Source organism: Rhincodon typus, chromosome 20 (assembly GCF_021869965.1).
Source record: "Rhincodon typus isolate 14 chromosome 20, sRhiTyp1.1, whole genome shotgun sequence".
Taxonomy (NCBI): Eukaryota; Metazoa; Chordata; class Chondrichthyes; order Orectolobiformes; family Rhincodontidae; genus Rhincodon; species Rhincodon typus.
This window is the reverse complement of record NC_063351.1, coordinates 43,671,608-43,692,814: the sequence shown is the minus strand read 5'-3', so window position 1 is coordinate 43,692,814 and position 21,207 is coordinate 43,671,608. Positions and strand designations below refer to the sequence as shown.

At 41.6% G+C, this 21,207-nt stretch overlaps 1 protein-coding gene across 3 annotated transcripts in view; it reads right to left on the bottom strand.

Annotated features, from left to right (window-relative positions):
• Positions 1 to 21,207, bottom strand: part of zfyve27 (zinc finger, FYVE domain containing 27) — a 161,547-nt gene that overhangs the window by 79,814 nt on the left and 60,526 nt on the right. For all 3 annotated transcript variants that reach the window (XM_048609059.1, XM_048609058.1, XM_048609057.1), the window contains 2 exons: positions 14,696 to 14,829; positions 9,805 to 9,876 (listed from right to left, as the gene is read on the bottom strand). In XM_048609059.1, the coding sequence (XP_048465016.1) occupies positions 9,805 to 9,876; positions 14,696 to 14,829 (206 nt within the window). The remainder of the gene's footprint in view (positions 1 to 9,804; positions 9,877 to 14,695; positions 14,830 to 21,207) is intronic.

Here is a 21,207-nt window from a genome sequence, read left to right as displayed (position 1 = left end):
TCGATGAATGAATTACAATAGGTGACCATGCACCGAGTTCTGATTTAGAAGAGCAGAACAAGCAGCATGTGTCTGGTCAAGCACTTATTTACATACAAGCTCCTCCAAGATCTTAGGCATGGGTTTGAGATCCTGGTCCTCAAATGCTCCATTCCTCAGCCAGTCAAAGACTGAACTGACACAATGGAGGCAATGAAGAATTTCATTGTCTACGCCTGTCTATTTCACGAGCAGGTTCCCGAGGTACGGAAGGTAGACCTCATTTCCAGAATCTCACAATTGATCATAGATCAACAGAGAGGTAGCTGTGGTGCTGCAGAAGCTATTGGAAGAGGTCTTTAGTTTTCTAGGTGTTTAATGGAAGGCCAATTTTCCCATTTACTTCAGAAGATTTGAAAATCATCTGGAATGCTGTTTCTGAGTCAGGGAGCACACAGGCACCATCTGAACACTAGCATAATCTGCATACTGAAACTCCAAAGTTGAACTTAGAATGGTTTTACTTCTGGATTGAAGAAAATGCAAGTTGAACAGTTTCCCATCTGTCTGTAGATCATCTTGAGGCAAGGTGCAGTATTGCAATGAGGAATTTGGAGGAGAGAGTCGATGCAACCTTGTTTGATCTCAGATTTTACTGAGATAAGATAGAGGGAGATGGCCTGCCAAAAATGCATCAACACTTGGAGTTCAAACCCCAAACAGTGTTACCTCAGTGGAGAAATGGAGCATTGTAGTGCAGTTAGAAGATAATGGCAAGAAACGTCAATGTAAAGCAATTGAGGTTGCACTGAATTTAGTTTTATGGCTCAACACCCCAACTAGAAGGATGCTGATTATTTTAATGTGGACAAAGAATATCAGAAGTACTAACCAGCTACCTTACCTATCTTTTGATGGTAAAACTATACCTCTTCTTACAAACATAGAAGCAATCTGTGTAACGGGAACTAAGTCATCTCCCCAGTCCATTAAAGAATATCCATGGGGTCAGAAGGGTAGTGGATTTTGTAAACTGTTCAGAACATACAACATTCCTTCAGTAAAGAGGACACTGCCACCAATTAAGTTAAGTAAAAAGAGAACTCCTACCCTTTAAAGTCACACAAATATTTTCCATTATTGAAAAGCAGTATCTCTTTGAACATTCACATGCTACTCACCGTAACCAGCAGCTGATGCTCCTTTTGGAATAAGCAGAAAAAGATAAAGGAACAGTTTGAAATTCTAAGCATGGGTTTAAAAAAACACACAATGCTTATCAGAATTAGTGTGTACAGTTAAAGGTAACGTCATCATTACCAGGCCATAGGGCTGCTCTCTCAAAGGGAGATGACTGGTGGTGGTTTAACCTGAGGGTCACCACACTGCAAGCGAGGGGAGAGCTTGAGAAGACAAGGTATCTGAATGAATTTTAGTGACATTAGTGTTAACTTTATTTCCAATCTCACCATGATCTCAATTATCTCTGAACCTTTGAGTTATCTCCACACCACCATTGAATGGTCTCTTGTGCCACCCCAGTTGTAATTGCTCCAGCGGCTTTGTCTTCAGCTGCCTTGACTCTAATCTTCGAATTCCCAGCCTGAACTTTCCTGACACTCCTTCCACCTTCAAAGTACATTTTACAACCTTTTTGTTCACCTGCCTTAGTATTTCTTTATGTGGCTTTGTGTCAAAATTAGTTTGATAGCTTTTCTGTGAAGTCCCTTAGGACCTTTTACTACTTCAAAGGTGCTAAACAAATGCAAGTCATTGCTGTGGAAAATTCTGATGTTGACAGGCCTGCCATTTAGTTCCAACACACTCTGCTTTTATTTCATAGATAACACAGCATGGAGGTGGAGGAACACAGCATGCCAGGTAGCAGAGGAGCAGGAAAGCTGACAGTTCGGGTCGGGACCCTTCTTCAGAAACAGTGCCCCAACCCGAAATGTCAGTTTTCCTGCTCCTCTGATGCTGCCTAGCCTGCTGTGTTCCTCCAGCTCCATACTGTGTTATCTCTGACTCCAGCATCGGCAATTCTTACTATCTCTGCTTTTATTTCAGTTATTTTTTAGAATTTCTAACTTATTTCTAAACATAACATTATTCAATTATGCAAGAATTATTATTATATTATTGTTAAAGTTAATAGTTTGCATTTTTAAAAATTTGTCACAATCGCGTGATCGTTTGGGGAGACGGGAACAGCCTGACTTAAGATAATTGACACAATGTGTTCACTGATGTCAGTCCAGTGCTTTATTTAGATCAGTCACCAAAGGGAAATTTACCTAACCTTAATCACTTACTGGTTTTATCACATTTGGTTTGTAAATCTCTAGACAGTAGCAGGTTGTGCTAACAGGATCAACAGAGAAAGCAAGTCCCATTGGAGGTACAGTAGATAGTGAAGAATGGAACAAAAACAAAGTTGCTGGAAAAGCTCAGCAGGTCTGCAGCATCTGTGAAGGAAAAAACAGAGTTAACGTTTCAGGTCCGGTGACCCTTCCTCAGAAAGTTCCTAGTTCAGAGGAAAGGTCACCGGACCCGAAACGTTAACTCTGTTTTTACCTTCATAGATGCTGCTAGACCTGCTGAGCTTTTCCAGCTACTTTGTTTTTGTTTCCGATTCACAGCATCCACAATTCTTTTGGTTTTTAAATAGTGAAGAATGTTATCTAAGATTACAAAGGGATCTGGATCAATTGGGCCAGTGGGCTGAAGAGAGGCAGATGGAGTTTAATTTGGATAAATATGAGGTATTGCATTTTGGTAAAATAAACAAGGGTAGGTCTGACACAATTAAAAGCAGAGCCTTGGATAGTATTGTAGAACAGAAAGACTTAAGGGTTCAGGTTCATAATTCTTTGAAGTTTGCATCACACATAGATAGGGTGATTAAGAAGGCATTTAGCATGCTTGCCTTCATTGCTCAGACCTTTGAGTACAGGAGTTGTGGTTGTACAGGACACTGGTGAGGCTTCTTCCGGAGTACTCTGTCCCTGCTATAGTAAAGATATTATTAAGCTGGAGAGGGTTCAGAACAGATTTACCAGGATGTTGCCAGGAATGGAGGATTTGGGTTATAAGGAGATGTTGGATAGGTTAGGGTATTTTTCACTGGAGCGTAAGGTTAAGAGGGGATCTTAAAGAGGTTTATAAAATGAGATGCCTTTTCCCTAGGGTGGGGGATTTCAAGACGAGAGGGTACATTTCTAAGGTGAGAGAGAAAAGATTTTAAAGACATGGGGGCAATTTTTTTTGTACAGAGTGTGGTTCATGTGTGGAATGAACTTTGAGAAGAAGTGGTAAATGTGGGTGCAGTTACAACGTTTAAAAGACATTTGGATAAGTACAGGAATAAGAAATGTTTGGAGGGATATAGGTCAAGTGCAGGTGAGTGGGACTAGTTAGTTTGGGATTACGGTTGACATGGACTGGTTGGACTGAAGGGTCCGTTTCTGTGCTGTATGATTCTAGAATTTGTATTTATAGACCTTCTTTGAAGGTCATATAATTGAAAAATAAAGAAAATAAAATAGCTTTGAAGTGGTAAATGAAATATGGGAACTGTGGCAGCCAATTTGTACACAGTAGGATTTCACAAATAGCAGTGTTTTAATGACCATATAATTTCATTTAGGCACATTGACTAAGGAATAAGTATTGGTCAAGATGCCAAGACAAACACCCCTAGCTTGAAAATACACTTAGCAGTCAACCAAGACATAACGTCTCATTAAAAAGGCATCTCTAACAGTACAGTACTGCCATAGTACCGGACTGGGACTGCCTATATGAACTACGTGTTCAAGCTCATACAAAAGGAACCCAAATCCTTCTGACTCAGACAGGAGAGAGAGTGTTGCCAATTGCAGCATGGCTGACATACTGGGCCAGAGACAGGAAACGAATTGTCTGTATGGACTACATTAAATAATGACAATCCACAAGTTTTAGGCACGACAAAGAAAAAAAAAATTCCAACAGTGTCAGCAAACAGAAAGACTGTCCTAGAATTCTGTCAATGTGACCAAGTTGCCATTTATTAGGAACTGCAGCATTCTGCATTTCAATGCCTGGTTCATTTTTTAAAAATCATTTTCATGGGATGTCAATGTCACTAGCAAGGTCAGCATTTGTTGCCTGTCCCTAATTGCCCTTAAACTGAGTAACTTGCTGGGCCAGTTTGGAGAGTAGTCAAGAGCTAACCAAATTGCTAGTCTTCTGAAGTCACGTGTAGGACAGACTAAGTAAGGACAGCAAAGTACTTTTCCTAAAGAACATTGGCGAACCAGGTAAGTTTATACAACAATTAGTGGCAGTTTCACAGTATCTTTACTGAAACTCCCTACCAAATCCAATTTTTTTTATTGATCATAAGTCTGGTAAAAGTAGAAGAGAGCATGAAGTGGTCAAATTAACATCAAAAATCCAACCAGATTACCTGGTTCTTCAGGGAAGAAGACCTGCCACCTTTAATCCAGTTTAGTCTGAATGAGACTGCAGTTTCACGCAAAGTGATCGACTTGCAATTCCTCTCCAGCATGTTAGACAATTGCAGTCCATTGGGTCACCACCTTCTTGGGACACCTAAAACTGGGCAATAAATTTGGACTTGCCAGCCATGCTAACATTCTGAAAATTATTTATTTGAATCACTTCCTGCAACAAGACAGTTTAAACCTAAATGAGATAACATTCTGTAAACATCCTGGTGAGAAGTTGAAGGCATATGCCCCATCTCACAATGCTACAAAGTATGCAAACTCTGACACTGTACCATATTTAAGAGTTGTAGATAGATGTTTTCTTTGCTTGCACATTAGTTCCCTCAAGAGTTTCAGGTTTTCAACTTTGAATTTAACTGCACACCAAGAAGGGCTGTTACATATCATTCTGCTCAACTTGTCCTTCCAGGTGTGAACTCTGCAATATCTCCACAGTACACCATAAAAATACACCATGAGGAGTCCATATCTATTCACATAAACTGAAAGAAAATCAAAAAGTAAATTCCGGAAATTGCACATAAATGATTGTAAAGGACACTGTGCCAAATAAAACCAGACATGACACACATACTTGGCATAAAATTGGGCCTGAAGATTTTATGGGCTGAAATTGTGGTGTGTGAAATTAGTAACAAATGTGTTGCCATGCAATTCTTTCGCCCACTATTTTATTAAATGGTATGAACCCGTTTGTGTGAAACACCTTCTGTTAAATGGTGAACAGAGGAAATTCAACAGAACACTCAGTGACTTCACTACAAAATATTCCCAAAGCAGTTCAAAGCAGGAGGAACTAACTGGACAGGAGCAATGAGGGGAAAGGGCTTGGAAATGACTATGACCCGAGCTGGAGTTACTCTTAGTGACTACACCTCAAAATTACAAAGACTGCAAACATTTGGGAAATCCAGTGGTTGTGAAAGACACTGCACATTGCAAATATTTCGAGAAGGAGAGAGACAGAGGAGAAGTTTGGGGAGTGTGTTTCAGGCTGTGTAACCTGAATAGATGGGCGGGTGCACAGTTGAAAGAAACGTGGCTGAAGGAATCTATAAAGGAAGCCAGTGAAAGTGCAGGAGTTACACCAAGCATCAAGTTTTGAAGGAGACTGCAGTTGTAGGCAGGTTTAAAGTTATAGGTAGTTAATAAATTCCAAAATGGAATTCACAAGAAATTTCTTTACCCAGAGAACATTGGGAGCACGAAACTCACTATAATATGAAGTCATTGAGAGCTAATAGCTTAGGTAAATTTAACTGAAAGTTAGATAAATCCACATGGGAAAAATACACTGATGAGACTGCTGGGTAGGAGGCTCATGTGGAACATTAAAACTGACTTGGACCTGTTAGCCAAATCATACATATGAGGGTTGTATGCACAAAGCAATGTAATTTTACATAGGAGTGTCCTTTGTTACAAATATTACACATATCAATTTCCACCCATTCATTTTTCCCAAATACCTCTGTTTTCTTGACATTGCGCAAACATCTTTCAAAGTTTAGCAAGATCCCGTTCACTTCATCATATTCATCAGATAAACTGAAGTCAAAATAGTACACTAATACCTTTTGTTTTGTTCCCTTCTCCGTGTGCCCTCCTAACAAGTCCAAACTTGAAAACAACGGCAACTACAAAGGCCATTTGTGTTGTCGAAGAGTTAGAACTAAAATCCAGAAGCAGATGATTAATCATGGGTTTAGAGTCCACTTACTTCAATTGGAAACATGTGGCAGCAGAAACCTGGCTTTACATCATGTTCAATTCTTTTTTTCCCTTTATGCTGCAGACAAATAACCCCATCTCTCAAACCCTAACCCTATCCACCCTTCTCTGAAAATCATGGTTCAGGCTGACTCTGTTCTTACTTGACTACCTACAACGGTTTTGATGAGCATTCTGGCATGAAAACGTGGGAAGTGTGTCATTTAGTCCTTTTACTAAGGATGAGATAGGAGCCAGATTGCATCACCAATCACCCCTGCTATCCCAACTGGGATGTCTCCAACACAAACATAAACTACAGGTGATGAAAGAGCCTGTGACTTCCCTGGACACCTAGAATACGGAGCACAGCCTCAGAACAAGGGGCCAATCATATCACGTCAAGAGAAATTTCTTCACTAAAATGACTGTGAATCTTTAAAATTTGCTATATAAAAGGGTTATGGACGCTTCATCATTGAATATCTTTAAGGCTCTCAGGATATTGGTGAGACCACACCTAAAATGTTGTGCACAGTTTTGGCCTACATATTTATGGAGGGTTATCCTCCCATTTGAGGCAGTTCAGAGAAAGCTCACTTGGTTGATTCCCAGAATGAAATTGTTGTCTTACAAGGAAAGGTTAAGCAGAGAAGATTCTTCACTGGAATCCAAGTGAATGAGAGGTACTGAGGGGGCTTGACAAGGTTGATGCTGAGAGGCTGTTTCTCCTTAGAGGAGAACCTAGAACAGTTTAAAATAAGAGGTCTCCCAATCAAGATGGCGATCTGGTGGAGCACACACTCAAGGAGCTGCAAGGTCAACTCTTGCTCCTATCTATGTTTTTAATATTCCTACTGCACAAGGGACCGTTACAAGTTTGCTAAACCATCAAGAAGTTAAGGTAACTCTCTAGGACACTACATACCCCAAGTGTTTTGCAGCTAGTCATCACGGTAATCTTTCTTAAAAAATGTGGCTTTTAAGATTATCAATTAGACTTGCAATGTGGCAGCCTCACACTTGCTAGAAACTAATTATACTTCTACACAGGGAATTCTATTGTGCAGGTAAATGGAACATCTCTAGGTATTGCAACTTTTTGGTTTAAACAAAATAGCTCAGCAGCTGGGGATTCAATTTTGAAGAGTCAGACCAAACTCAAAACGTTTAACTCTTTTCTTTATCCACAGATGATGCCAGACCTGCTAAGGTTCTCCAGCATTGTCCATGCTTGTTTCAGATTTCCAGCACTCTCAGTATTTTGTCTTCACCTTAGTTCAATAGCTCCCTGCTGTAGCGTGTATGGCAATGCCCAGACTGATCAGAATAGGCTTGCTAACCAATCAGCACTTTTCTCATGCAGGATAAATTGTTGCTCTTTGAAATTTAGGACTGTTGTTTATATCCTGATTAGCATGAGAGACAAATACTTTGGCAGCTTGTCTTTCTTTTTTAGCAACAATAAAGTGTAGTTTCTTTGCCATATTTTGCTGGGACACTTTCATTGACTGGATAATAAAATAATGAAATTGGGGGCAAAAAGGCTTTTTGATGTTGATGCTGTGATCCATCCTACCGATGTTCACTTCCCAATGAGCAGTGGGAAGGTAAGTTTGCCCGAAGGGATGCCGCATCAGGTAGGATGGTTGGTGACATGAGATCATGTGAGAAAACCACCAGGAATCATTCCAAGCAAAGGTAATCTGAGGCCTTTCTTATTTCCACGATTTCATTCTGCAAAGAGGCAATCCACTGAGCCACAAAGGGAGATATGCAATGGCTTCTTCACTATCTCCGGAAAAAAAAAAGACAGGCTGTGAAGCTTTTCATCATGCCCTCATCAGGATTTATGCAAGAATGTCAAATTGTGGGGGGAATTGAAATTTGGCCTTCTTGCATCTTCAGGTAAGTGTAAGACAAAACAATCTTCAACATCATGCCAAGTTCTGGACTGCCAACTGACTACATGGTCATTCTGTTCTATAAAGATACAAAAGCAGTTCAAGGCACTAATGTCTTCCAGAATGCATACACCTTTTTATTGCCATATAAAAAAATTAGAGAGCAGGAAAATTCCACATAGAAAACAGATGGGCCCAGTTATTCAAGAACGCCATTAAACAGATGCAGTGCCCCAAACAGAGAAGCTGTTTTACACTGAGTTCAGGACATGCCTGTGACACTGGAAGCAAAAGACTTTCTTTTATTTATTCAGAGTTTTCTTGATCACCAGCTTTTGTGAATCCTGTAGGTTTACTGTTGGAGTATACATTGGGGGGTGGCTTGGGGAGGTGGAGAACGTGCTCTTGGCTATAATAGTTGTGCCCCGTACAGATCCAACACGAGAAGCAACTTTATAAGGAGGCACGCATTTCCATTACACTTTCCCATTGCTGCACCTGAATTCCCTCAAGTAAAGAAGAAATATAAAGAAAGGGAAAGCACTGGGTCTATTTAATGAGTAAGGGGAAGGAAGCGGAAGCATGATATTTGTTACAAGTTGGCAGTGCGATTTATTTGTAACTAACAACCAAAATATTTCTGATAAGTTGCTCATTCACGGAATATCAGACCACACGACAAATTAAAATTTACTCAGAACAGCAGGCATAGTCTGTAATTGAAAACAAAAATGTAAATATATAACACTCCATTACATCTCCCTTGAAATGTTGCATACAGTGACTTACCTTGAAGTGTGGAGATTGTTATGGATGCAAAAGCAGCTGCCAATTTGCCCACAGCAAGCTCCCACAAACACAAGAATGGCCTGTTTAATTTCTTTTCTTTAAGGTGATGCTGAAGGAGGAATGTTGGCCAGGGCATCAGAACAACTCCCCAGTTTTTTTCACATGTCATCATGAGAATTTTTTAAAACATCTGCCTAAACAACTGGATAGGAGCTCAATTTAACATCTCAGTGAAACTAACATAGCACCCTGATGCTACATTCCCTGATGCTCTGCAAATAGTGATGAATAGTGAAGTGAAGCTTGAAGACATAATCATGTGATGTAAAAGTCTGGAATAATACATACTAAGCCAGGCTGACAAAAAAATACTAAAGATAGCTACTATTCAATGCAATGGAGAATTCAGGAGAATCTTCATTATCTAGGATGTGGTAATAAGTTCCAAATTCCCACAAGGAATAGATGCAGCAAATAAGATAGATACAGCTATAGGGAAGCTAGATAAATATATGAAGGACATACAATTATAAGGATATATTGATAGAGTTGGATAACCTTGAGCAGGAGGAGACTTGAGTGGTGTATAAATACCAGCATGGACTAGAAGGATAAAAAGCTTAATATCTGTTCCATGACTTCTACCCAGTCCTGGGTTTTAATTGATCCCAGAGAGATTCAATACTTTTGGCAATGAAAATGATAACCAAAGAGTAGCATGACCATGGAATTTTGACATGCATTTGGAGATGGTCTTTAGTGATCTTGATCTTCACCAGTATCCTGTCCTTGTGATTTAATTATTTGATCAATGAAATAATTAAGTCGCTCAGGTCAGAAGCATCAAAATGCAGAAACTTATGATTCTAGACTGCAAATGAAAAGCTTTCTTTCAGCATCCATCTCACCTCTATTGCATCTTTGAATTCATCTTCTGCCTCCTGCTCCTCTGGCTCCTCCAAGGTTCCTATGGTTACTTCCTACAGGGAGAGATCAGAACCAGTACTGCTTTAAATGAATTTAACAAAAAAGGACATAGGGAAATATATTCCTTGTAACAAATAGTGAAGAGGCAACAGCAAAGTGGTATTATCTCTAGATTATTAATCCAGAAACTCAACTACAGTGCTAGGGACCCAGGTTCAAATCCACCATAGCAGAAAGTGGAATTTATATTCAATGAAGAATCTGAAAGAGTCTAATAATGACCATGAAACCATTGTCGATAGTCAGAAAAAACCATCTAGTTCACTAATACCTTTAGAGAACAAAGTCTGTGATTCTTACCTAGTCTGGTTTACATGTGACTCCAGACCCACGGCAATGCGGTTGACTCTTAACTGCCCTCTGGGCAATTAGGGAAGGGCAATAAATGCTGGTCAAACTAGAGATGCCCAAATCCCACGAGTAGAAAAAAAAAAGCAAAGTATTGGATTGTTTGATTGGAACTGGACGGCATAGATTTAAGGTGAGAGGGGAAAGATTTAAAAGGGACCTAAAGGGCAACTTCTTTGCACAAAAGGTGTTGCATATATGGAGTGAGCTGCCAGAAGAAGTGGTGGAGGCTGGTACAATTACAACATTTAAAAAGGCATCTGGATGGGTACATGAATAGGAAGGGTTTAGAGGGATATGGACCAAGTGTTGGCAAATGGGACTAGATTAATTTAGGATATCTGGTCAGCATGGATGAGTTGGGCCAAAGGATTTATTTCCATGCTGTACATCTCTATGACTCTATAAAAGGAATTGGGTAAATAACCAATTCGAAATTGGAGATTACATACCATGACGCTATGAGACAAATCACAAATTATTTTAGTACTTTTGCATAACAGGCTGAATCAAGCAGATAGTTTAAAAAAAAACTATTCATATATGGGGTGTGGGTGCCACTGCAAAGGCCAGCATTTATTGACCATCGCTGAATGCCCTTGCAGTGCGCTGCTTGGGTGGGAGCTCTACGATTTTGACTCAAACAGTGAAGAAGGAACAATGCAATTCCAAGGCAGGCAAGTGTGCTGCTTAGAAGGGAACTTTTTAGAAGTTTTGGACAGCATTACTGCACAAGCCCTTATCAGTCTCCACTACAAGCAACTTTTTACAAGCTGCTTATAAGTCAATAGTTTATTCAAACACACAGATAGTACTGCTGATTTTAATTCAACTATCTTGGAATCTCTGAAAGGATCACAAATAAAAAGAAATAAAATCGTTAATTTCCGTTTCCCTTTACAGAAAGCATTTGGCATTTTGTAATTCATAGGTCAGTCCAAACTAATGTCATTCATACTACTTTACTTTTAAATTAAAGCACAATCATTGTTTGCAGCAGTTTTCACTTTACATTTGACTATATAATTGTGATCTGAAAGGGGGTTCTTGTGGCACAGTGATAGCGTCCCTACCCCTGGACAAGAGACTCAGGTTCAAGTCCCACCAGCTCCTGAGGTATAATAACAACATCTCTGAACAGGTTGGTTAGAAAATTAGATCAACTGATGAGGTTGCAAGAGTTTGTTTTCAGTGGATTTCTGCACATCCATGAGATATGATTCTTTTCATTAATATCAAATTGCTCAAACACACAGACACAGGCCAACTCACTGAGCTGGACTGGTTTGTTTTCTGAAAAAAAACTGATCTGAAAGGGTGCTCTTGTGGTGCAGTGGTAATGCTCCTACCTCAGAGCCAGGAGACCCAGATTCACACCCCACCTGCTTTCAGGGGTGGGTAAATAATATCCCTGAAAAGATTAATTAAAAGGGTCCTCTTGTGGCGTAGTGGTAGTGTCCCCACCCCTGAACTGGGAGGCCCAAGTTCAAGTCCTACTTGCTCCAGAGGTGCATAATAACATCTCTGAACAGGTTGATTAGAAAAGTAGATTAATTTTTAAAAATTGTGATCTGGAATGTACTGCCTGAAAAGGCAATGAAATCAGATTCAATAAAACATTTCAGAAGAGAACAAGACAAATACTTGAAAGATTTTCAGGATCACAAAGAATAAGCAAGGTTTTGAGAGATGAGAGAAAATTTAGAAACCTCTTCCTGCCACAAGCTATAAGATGCTCTGTGTAAAATTTTATTCACTGAAGGATAGGTTAACAGACAGGGTACTTAAGTTGGGATTAACACCATAAATACCATTCAAGTTGTTTCATTGTCTGCCCTGCCAGAGTTTTAATGAGGCAGGAGAGGCGTTAGGTCCAAGGACCAACTGAGTCCTTTAAGTAGCCAATGAATGGCCACTCAGGCTTCTTCCCAAATGCACTTCAATTTCCCTCTCTGGGGTGGGGGGGGGGGACTGGTACCAGGTGGAAAGGTCAGCAGCATGCACTGCATGGCTAAGGTTGGGGCTATAGGAGCTGCTTTCTTCACTGTTGCGTGCTGGGCCCACTGGAAAGCCCGCACACCCACGTAATGTCTCTTCCCTCTATCCCCTGGCCCTTGCACCACACATCACAGGGACTGCTAATGGCCACCACTGGAGCTGCAGTCATTTCTCCGTGGTGTTGCTAGTATTAACGAACTGCAGACCAGCTAGTTGATGAAGAAGTCTCGCTTTGAGCCAATAACACCACTACGAATGTTAAATGGCTGCAAGCCAATCCATTGAAGTGAGAGCAGGCTCATCCCCAATGTTTATATAAGGAAAGTGAAGGGTCCGAGAACAGGAACCACAACTCAGCTTTGAATTCAGCCCTGTTTCATGAAAGTCAGTATACCATAGGAAGAGGTTACATCTGCAGTGATTTTCATGATCTTGTGGTATCTCAAAGCACTTCACACGAATAAGTACTGCATCAGCCATGAAGTATAGCCACTTCAGCTAAGTGAGCAGATGACGTGCTCACATCAGGATCACACACAAGTGACAAGGTAATAACCAGGTAATCAGATGCTTTCTGAAGACGAGTCATAGCATGAGCATTTCAAGTCTGATGCTTTTCTCTCTCCACAGATGCTGCCAGACCAACATTTTCTGTTTGTAATCGGTTTATGGGTGTTAGCTGAAGAACAAGCATGAGCACAAGGGCCGTTTCCATACCCAGCTATACGTTCTTAATTAGGGCAAGAGATGGTGAATCCACATGCAGATGGGAGCAAGCAGCTACCAAATCCAGATATGATTGTTGATGAAATGCCGGAAGAAAGAGAGCATTGGAGGGATAGATATGCAGGAGGGGCAGAGATTGTGGGTGGTGCACAATATGGAGGAGGGGCCAAGAGTGCGAGTGCAATTGCAAGGGAGAGAAAGCGAGTGGGAAGCAAGAGCATGAATATGGCAAAAGGAGCATAAAACAACAGCAAAAAGATTGCAAGCAATCAAGCAAGCAACTAAGGAAAACTGAGGAAAAGAAAGAAAAAGCACACACTAGATCAGAATATTAAGCCTGCAAATCCTCAGTTTATGATTTTACTCTCTTCAAAACGAGCTTGTGAAGGTTTGGCACCTATTTGCGGTTTTGCACCTCTTGCATTGGGATTCCAGCTGTTTCCAAAACAAATCATGCCAGAATCTATATCCTGGTTTAATGTACGATGTGCCAAGATCTATATCCTCAAGTAGCACACCACATAACTAGATTTCGAACCTCGTGTAACATGCAACATTCCACAACTCACTGTGGTACACAATGTGCTATGGCACATTCACGCATTTGACATAAAATGCACCACAAACTGGATCTTTATTTTGCACAATGCCATGAATTAGGAGAACTACTTGTATTTATAAAGTGCCTTTTGATTTTTTCAGATGTTCCAATGTGTTTCACAAACTGAATAGTTTATGCTTTTAAGTGTGGTTTTGTCATGCAGACAGACTCAATGGGCAAGGTTGACATGTTGGAGCCTCACAGCCAAAAATGTTGTAAATAATAAATTCAACTTTCAAGGTGGTTTTAGAAGGGTAACTATTAGCCAAGTTAGGGGAATATCAGTGAAGAGTCCTCTGCACTTCTTCCGAGCAGATAACCCATGCTTTTGGTTTAAAAACACCTCCAACAATGAGGCACTCTTTCAGGGCTGGACTATTTTCTGTTGCTGGTTTCTTTCTGATCATACCTACATGATCAGAGCAGTTGGATGAGAATTTTAAAATTGACATATTGCTTAACTGAAATCTGATGTAAACAGCTGTATGCATGTGAACCCTTTCAGGATATCTTCATATCGTTTAACTTTTGATCTAATTCAGTTTTCTTTTGGTCCTTTGTTGGTGGAATTTGGCCTGACTGGCTAGACAAGCATTTATTGCCTATCCCTAATTGCCCTGGAGAGGGTGCCAACTTGAACTGCTGCAGTCCATAGTGTGTAGGTATATTGACAGCGCTATTCAGAAAGGAGCTCCTTCGCACCTTCTAAGAGATAGAGGTTACAGGTTTGGAGGGCGCTGTTGAAAACGCTAGGTGAGTAGCTGCAGTGCATCTTGTAGATGGTGCACATTGCTGACGATGCACCCTGGAATACGGAAGCAGCAGCAGCATCACTCTTGGAGCAGCAGATAACCCAGAAAGTTGTGGGCTTAAGTCCCACTCGAAAGGCACTGTCTCTCAGAAAACCAATTAAACCGAAGCCACAAATGCCCTTTCTAGTGACCGTACAAGATTAAGGAAAAACGGGAGGCTTCACCTCAGTGTCTTTGGGCTAGCATTCATCCCCAGACTATTATCAACAAATCAAAACTATCTGGTCAGAATCAGATTATTGTTTGTGGGTTGTGATAAATACTACATTCTGACAGTATTTCTTCGGGAATTGTACACAAGTCTATGGAATCCATGCAGCTTCTTACCTCTGGAGTACTTCCAGTTGGAGTCACATCCTGGTTTAAACCTCCTTCTGACTCAGACATTGTAACCACCTCTTGTCCAATCCCAGTGTCGGATCTATAATTCTGTAGTAATGCTACTTTGTAATCGATAATAACTGCAGAATCAAAGAAAAACATAGGAGAGAAAAGATGTAAAGATCCATTGGGAAACGCTGCAGTTCTTATCCCACATCTTCTCCAACTAAAGAGCTGCATAATCCAACAGGCTAAGATGAAAAATGAGACTGTTTTGATGGTCCACTCAATAAATGAACCTGTCTGGCTTCAAGCTACACGTAAGGAAACAAGATGAGGGTGAGCACTGAGAAAACTGTGACAGATGCTTTACAATAAGAACAGAAAATATTGGAAGTACTCAGCAAGTCAGGCAGAATCTGTGGAGTGAAACAGAGCTAATACTTCAAGTTTGTAACCTAGAAACAGATTTTCATCAGAACTGGGAAAAGTTAGGGATGAAACAGTTTATGAGCTAGGCATGTGTATAACAAGGACAAGTGGAAGGTCTGTGAAAGGGTGCAAGACAAGGGAGACTGAATGGCAGAAGAGGTAATCCTCCCAGATCAAAGGGAATGAACATCAAGCAAAGAAAGAGGTTAGGGTCACTGAGTTTATCAGCAGCAAATACAGAAGAGAAGTAGCCTGACTGGAGGAACAGTGAGCTATATAAAAGTGTGTGAGTGAGTGTGGGAGGAAGATAGAGAGCAAGAAATTCTATGTTGGGAAGGCAAGGAGTGAGACAGTGCTTTGGGAGGAAGAGAATGAGAAAGGAAGTGGGTGTGGAAGGGTTAAAGATCTGGCTGAGCATGTTCAACTTCTGGTCAATGGTAAATCCGGGATTGTGTGAGAAATTGTGTGCGCACATGAGATTGTGTGTGCATGTGCGCGCGTGAGAGTGTGCGCACGAGTATGAGAGTGTGTGGTTAATTCAGAAATGGCAATGCTACTGTATATCAAGAGGGCATTAGTAGATTCTCTCTTGTTGGAAATGGTCATTGCTAAATTTCACTTGCTATTATCCAAGCCTGGATGTTGTTCAAGTCTTGCTACATTTGGACACAGACTGCTTCAATATCTGAGGAGTTGTGAATGATTATGAACATTGTGCAATCATCAGCAAACATTCCCACTTCAGATCTCTTAATAGACGGAGGGTCATTGAAGCAACAGCTGAGGGTTGCTGGGCTGTAAGCAAAATTGTAAAATCAAAAAATGCAAAAAGAAACAAAATTGGGCAGATTATGGTTGTAGAATGCCTACCAGAAAGGTCAGCTGCTGTTCCTGGAGTTTATATTAAGCTTCAATGGCAGAGATGGCTGTAGGCCAAGGACAAACATGCCAGCATGCTAGAAAATTGAAATGAGAAGCTACCAGAATCTCAGGATCATGCTTGTGGATTGAAGGGAAGTGTTCTACAAAAGGATCATGCAATCTTGTTTGATCTCCCAAGAAGTGAGTACAGATAAAGTACTGCTTCATGTTGAAGTGTTTGGAGGCCTTGCACGGTGAGAGAAGAGGAGATAAAAATAGTGTTTGCAAGAAAAGTTGCTGTGGGAACAGGACGGGGCATTGGGGTTAACTGAAGGATGCACAACTGTATCACAGGGTAACAATCCCTTCAGCATTCTCAAAGGGGAGGGTTTAGCGGTGACACCACATTGGGAGTTACAGAAATAGTGAAAAATGATCCACTGCACACAGAAACTGCTGGATTGCAGAGTGAGGATAAGGAAAATCCAATTGTGGGTCCAAGGGAAGGGTAAGGGGTAACAGTAGAAACGTGGGAAAGGTGGCGGATACAAACTAAGATATTGTCAACCATGGTGAAAGAGAATCCCTATATAAGGGGGGAGAAAAAAAGAGGATGCCTCAGAAGTGCTGATATGAAAGGTTGCTTGATGAGAACAAACACAATGGAGACAGAATGGAAAGAATGGAACAGAATCCTTACTGAAGTTTTGGCCTAAGTGGATTAAAGAAGGGGATAAAAACAATTCTAAACAAGGCTTCCGCTCTTCTTTGCTGCAAGGTCTTCAGGGGCAAGATCTTCGCACATAGATGTTAATAATAACAACAACAAGTAGTCATACAGCACCTTCATCACAGAAGCACAATAACGGTTAACAGCACAGAAGAGACCAGTCAGTCCACTGCAGCTGTGCTGGATCTCTGATGGAGTAGTTCACCTAGTGCTACTCCCCCGCCTCTTCTGCTTAGTTCTACAAATGTTTCTATTTCAGATAATGATTCAATTTGCTTTTGAAAGCCTCAATTGAAGCTGCCTTCACCACACCCTTTGGTATTCAGGATCCTAACGACTCATTGCATGAAAAACCTTCCCTTCATGTCACCATTGCTTATTTTGTCAATTATCTGAAATCTCTGCCTTCCACCACAGGTAATAGCTTCTCCCCACCTACTGTGGCCAGACCCCTCATGATTTTGAATATCACTATCAAGTCAGGATGATTATTTGTTTAGTCATAGTGGGGAAGGATATGAGGAACAGGCAAGAGATTGGTGCTAGATAATATAGCTGATGCAGATACAATGAGCCAAATGGCCACCTTCCTTTTGCTGTGTAATAATTCTTCAAATTTGTGAATCCCCCTCTCAAACGTCTCTTCTCCATGCAAAACAGTTCCAAATTCACTCCTCCAACCTTTCCACATAACTAAAGTTTCTCAATTCTGGAATCTTTTCTCCACCTCATCATATCTTTCATTAAATATGGCAAGAATTGGATGGAGTACTCCAGTTGAGGCCAAAGCAGTGTCTTATTCAGGTTTACAAAATGCCTTCAAGTTTGTATTCTATGGCCTTATTGACAAAACCTAGGATGCTGTATGTTTCATAAACTAAACCTACGCTGCCATTTTCAATGACTTGTGCAAACATACACCCAGGTGCCTCTGCTCCTGCACCCCCTTTAAAATTAAATCCTTAATTTTAGTCTCTCTCTCTGTATTCTTTCTACCAAAATGAATGATGTCACACTTCCCTGCATTGAATTTTAGCAGCCAGTTGTCTGCCCATTCCACCAGTGTGCTAGTATCACTTTGAAGCACTATATTATCCTCCTAATGGGACTATGGCAAATTTACTTACTTACATGGCTCACACTACTTCCAAATTTTGTATCATTTGCGAGTTTTTGTAATTGCACCCTGCATATCAAAGTCTAGGTTAATATGTGTATCAACAAGAATTCGGGTCTTAACACCGAAGGCTGGGAAACAGCTCTGTAACCCTAAAATACAACAGAAGTTAGCACAGTAGGAATGTCATTAGATTAGTAATCCAGAGGCCCAGATTAATGCTTAAACCTGGAGACAGAATGGAAAGAATGGAATAGAATCCTTACAGAAGTTACAGAAGTTTTGGCCTAAGTGGATTAAAGAAGGGGATAAAAAACAATTTAAGTTTAAATTCCATCACAGTAGCTGGTGAAATTTATATTCAATTATTAAAAATCCAGAATTGAAAGTTGGTCCCAGTAATGATGACCATGACAGCTGTCAGCAATTCAAAGAACACAGAAATCAAAGAACAGAGAAAACAAAGAACAACACAGCACAGGAACAGGTCCTTCGGCCCTCCAGCCCTCCAAGCCTGCACCGACACATTTTGCCCTCCCATACTAAAACTGTCTTCATTTACTGGATCCATATCCCGGTATTCCCTTCCTATTTATGTATTTGTCCATGTGCTTTTTGAATGCTGCTGCTGTCTGCTTTTTCACACAAAAGGTAGTGAGTGCCTGGAACACTTTGCTTCCACCATCTTCTCTGGCAGAGTGTTCCAGGCACTCGCTACCCTTTGTATGAAAAACTTACTTGCTAATCTCTTTAAAACTTCCCCCTTTGCATCTTGAACCTGTGTCCCCTAGTAACTGACCCCTCCACACTGGGAAAAAGCCTCAACTTTCCACTCTACCCATGTCAATCACCATCACATAAACTTCTATCAGGTCGGCCCTCAACTTCCTGCTTTCCAGTGAAAACAAACTCAGTCTATCCAACATTTCTTTGTAGCTAAAATTCCCCACACCAGGCAACATCCTGGTAAACCTTTTCTGTACCCTCTCCAAAGCATCCACAACCTTCTCAATTGCTTCAAAAACTCATCTGGTTCACTAATACTTTTCAGGGAAGGAAATCGGCAGTCCTTACCTGGTCTGGTCTCCATATGACTCCAGACCTATAGCAACGTGGTTGACTCTTAACTACCCTCTGAAATGGCTAAGAAGCCAAGCAACAGCTTCTTGGTTTGCTGAGTTTAAGGTGATTAGTCCAGAACTTCTGTGCAGGGGATACTCCTTTGTAATGTGCAGCACAAGTTCACCAAGGATTCATACGGAGGCCCCAGTGATGAAGAGTGACTGCAGAGAAGGCCTTGTCTTGAACCAGTCTAGCAAGGACCACCTCACATGAACGGTTTGCAATTCAACAGATAGGGACAGTAGGGATGGGGGAGGCATGAACACTGATCAATTGTCCCCATTTGTCAATTGTGGAGTTCCCTTGAGGAATCCCAGACTCCCTCAGAATTGCCACTCTCAACACTGAACCACCCCTCTGGCCTTATAGCAATAGGATAGGCTTTCCTAATCTTCAGACTTAACACTGAGGCCAACCCACTATCAAGCAAAACCTCATCCTCACATTAGGCTAAGGAAAAACACTAGCTGTCCTTACATTCCTTCTGAATCCTGCATCTCAGGCCATCTATAATTGAAAGGAATTGTTTTGTTACAAAACACAAAATGCTGGAAAAGTTCAGCAAATCAGGGAGGATCTGTGGAAGGGAAACCCAGCTGCCTGACCTGCTGAATATTCCCAACACTTTCTCAGTTTTTATTTCAGGTCTTCAGCATCAAAGATACTTGCATTACTACAATACTTAATACTGCTGAGTGGATGTGGTCACGTCTTGTGGTATAGCTCGTCAATGAGGTTAATCTCATGCTCCAGGCAAGTATAAAAACAACTGGTCCAACTTTATGAAGGTACATGCAGGGATGAGAAATAAAAAACCTATTCAGATGCTAATATCCTATTCTAGCTCCCAAAAATAATAAAAAGCTGACTGCCTCACGACTATTTCCGTTACCTGCAAGGAGAGAATGAGCTGAAAAGTGCAGCCCAGCAGGAAGCCACGTGAGAAATGGAAAAATGTAGCATTTGCCTTTGCCAAGCTATGCTGTTGGCACACACAAATCCTTTCGGAATACAGCGCACTGGCAGATGCAAAAGTACAACTCTAAGTTTTCCATTCAGATGGAAACATTTATGTAGGGAGGAAGGAGATCACAGCCTACACCAATACACTGTTTAAAAAGAAAACAATCTGAATATGTAATCTGGAGAGCATGGTGATAAGCAGCATTAGCAACTGCAGACTATAAGTAAGTCACGTTCATAGAATTCCTTCCAGTCACAAAATCAGGCCTAAGGATGCACCAGAAACCAAATGCTTATATAATTTACCAACCTCTTGGTAAATTAGAGACAAGGTGCAGGGCTGGATGAACACAGCAGGCCAAGCAGCACCATAAGAGCAGAAAGGCTGACGTTTCGGGCCTAGACCCTTCATCAGAAAAGGGGGAGGGGAAGGGGGTTCTGAAATAAATAGGGAGAGAGTGGGAGGCGGATAGAAGATGGATAGAGGAGAGGATAGGTGGAGAGGAAACAAACAGGTCGAAGAGGCAGGGATGGAGCCAGTAAAGGTGAGTATAGGTGGGGAGTTAGGGAGGGGATAGGTCAGTCCAGGGAGGACGGACAGGTCAAGGGGGCGGGATGAGGTTAGTCGGTAGGAGATGGGGGTGCGGCTTGAGGTGGGAGGAGGGGATAGGTGGGAGGAAGAACAGGTTAGGGAGGCGGGGACAAGCTGGACTGGTTTTGGGATGCGGTAGGGGGAGGGGAGATTTTGAAACTTGTGAAATCCACATTGATACTGTTGGGCTGCAGGGTTCCCAAGCGGAATATGAGTTGCTGTTCCTGCAACCTTCGGGTGGCATCGTTGTGGCACTGTAGGAGGCCCAGGGTGGACATGTCGTCTGAGGAATGGGAGGGGGAGTTGAAATGGTTTGCGACTGGGAGGTGCAGTTGTTTATTGCGAACCGAGCATAGGTGTTCTGCAAAGCGGTCCCTGAGCCTCCGCTTGGTTTCCCCGATGTAGAGGAAGCCACAACGGGTACAGCGGATGCAGTATACCACATTGGCAGATGTGCAGGTGAACATCTGCTTGATGTGGAAAGTCTTCTTGGGGCCTGGGATGGGGGTGAGGGAGGAGGTATGGGGGCAGGTGTAGCACTTCCTGCGGTTGCAGGGAAAAGTGCCGGGTGTGGTGGGGCTGGAGGGGAGTGTGGAGCGGACAAGGGAGTCATGGAGAGTGGTCCCTCCGGAAAGCAGATAAGGGTGGGGAGGGAAAGATGTCTTTGGTGGTGGGGTCGGATTGCAGATGGCGGAAGTGTC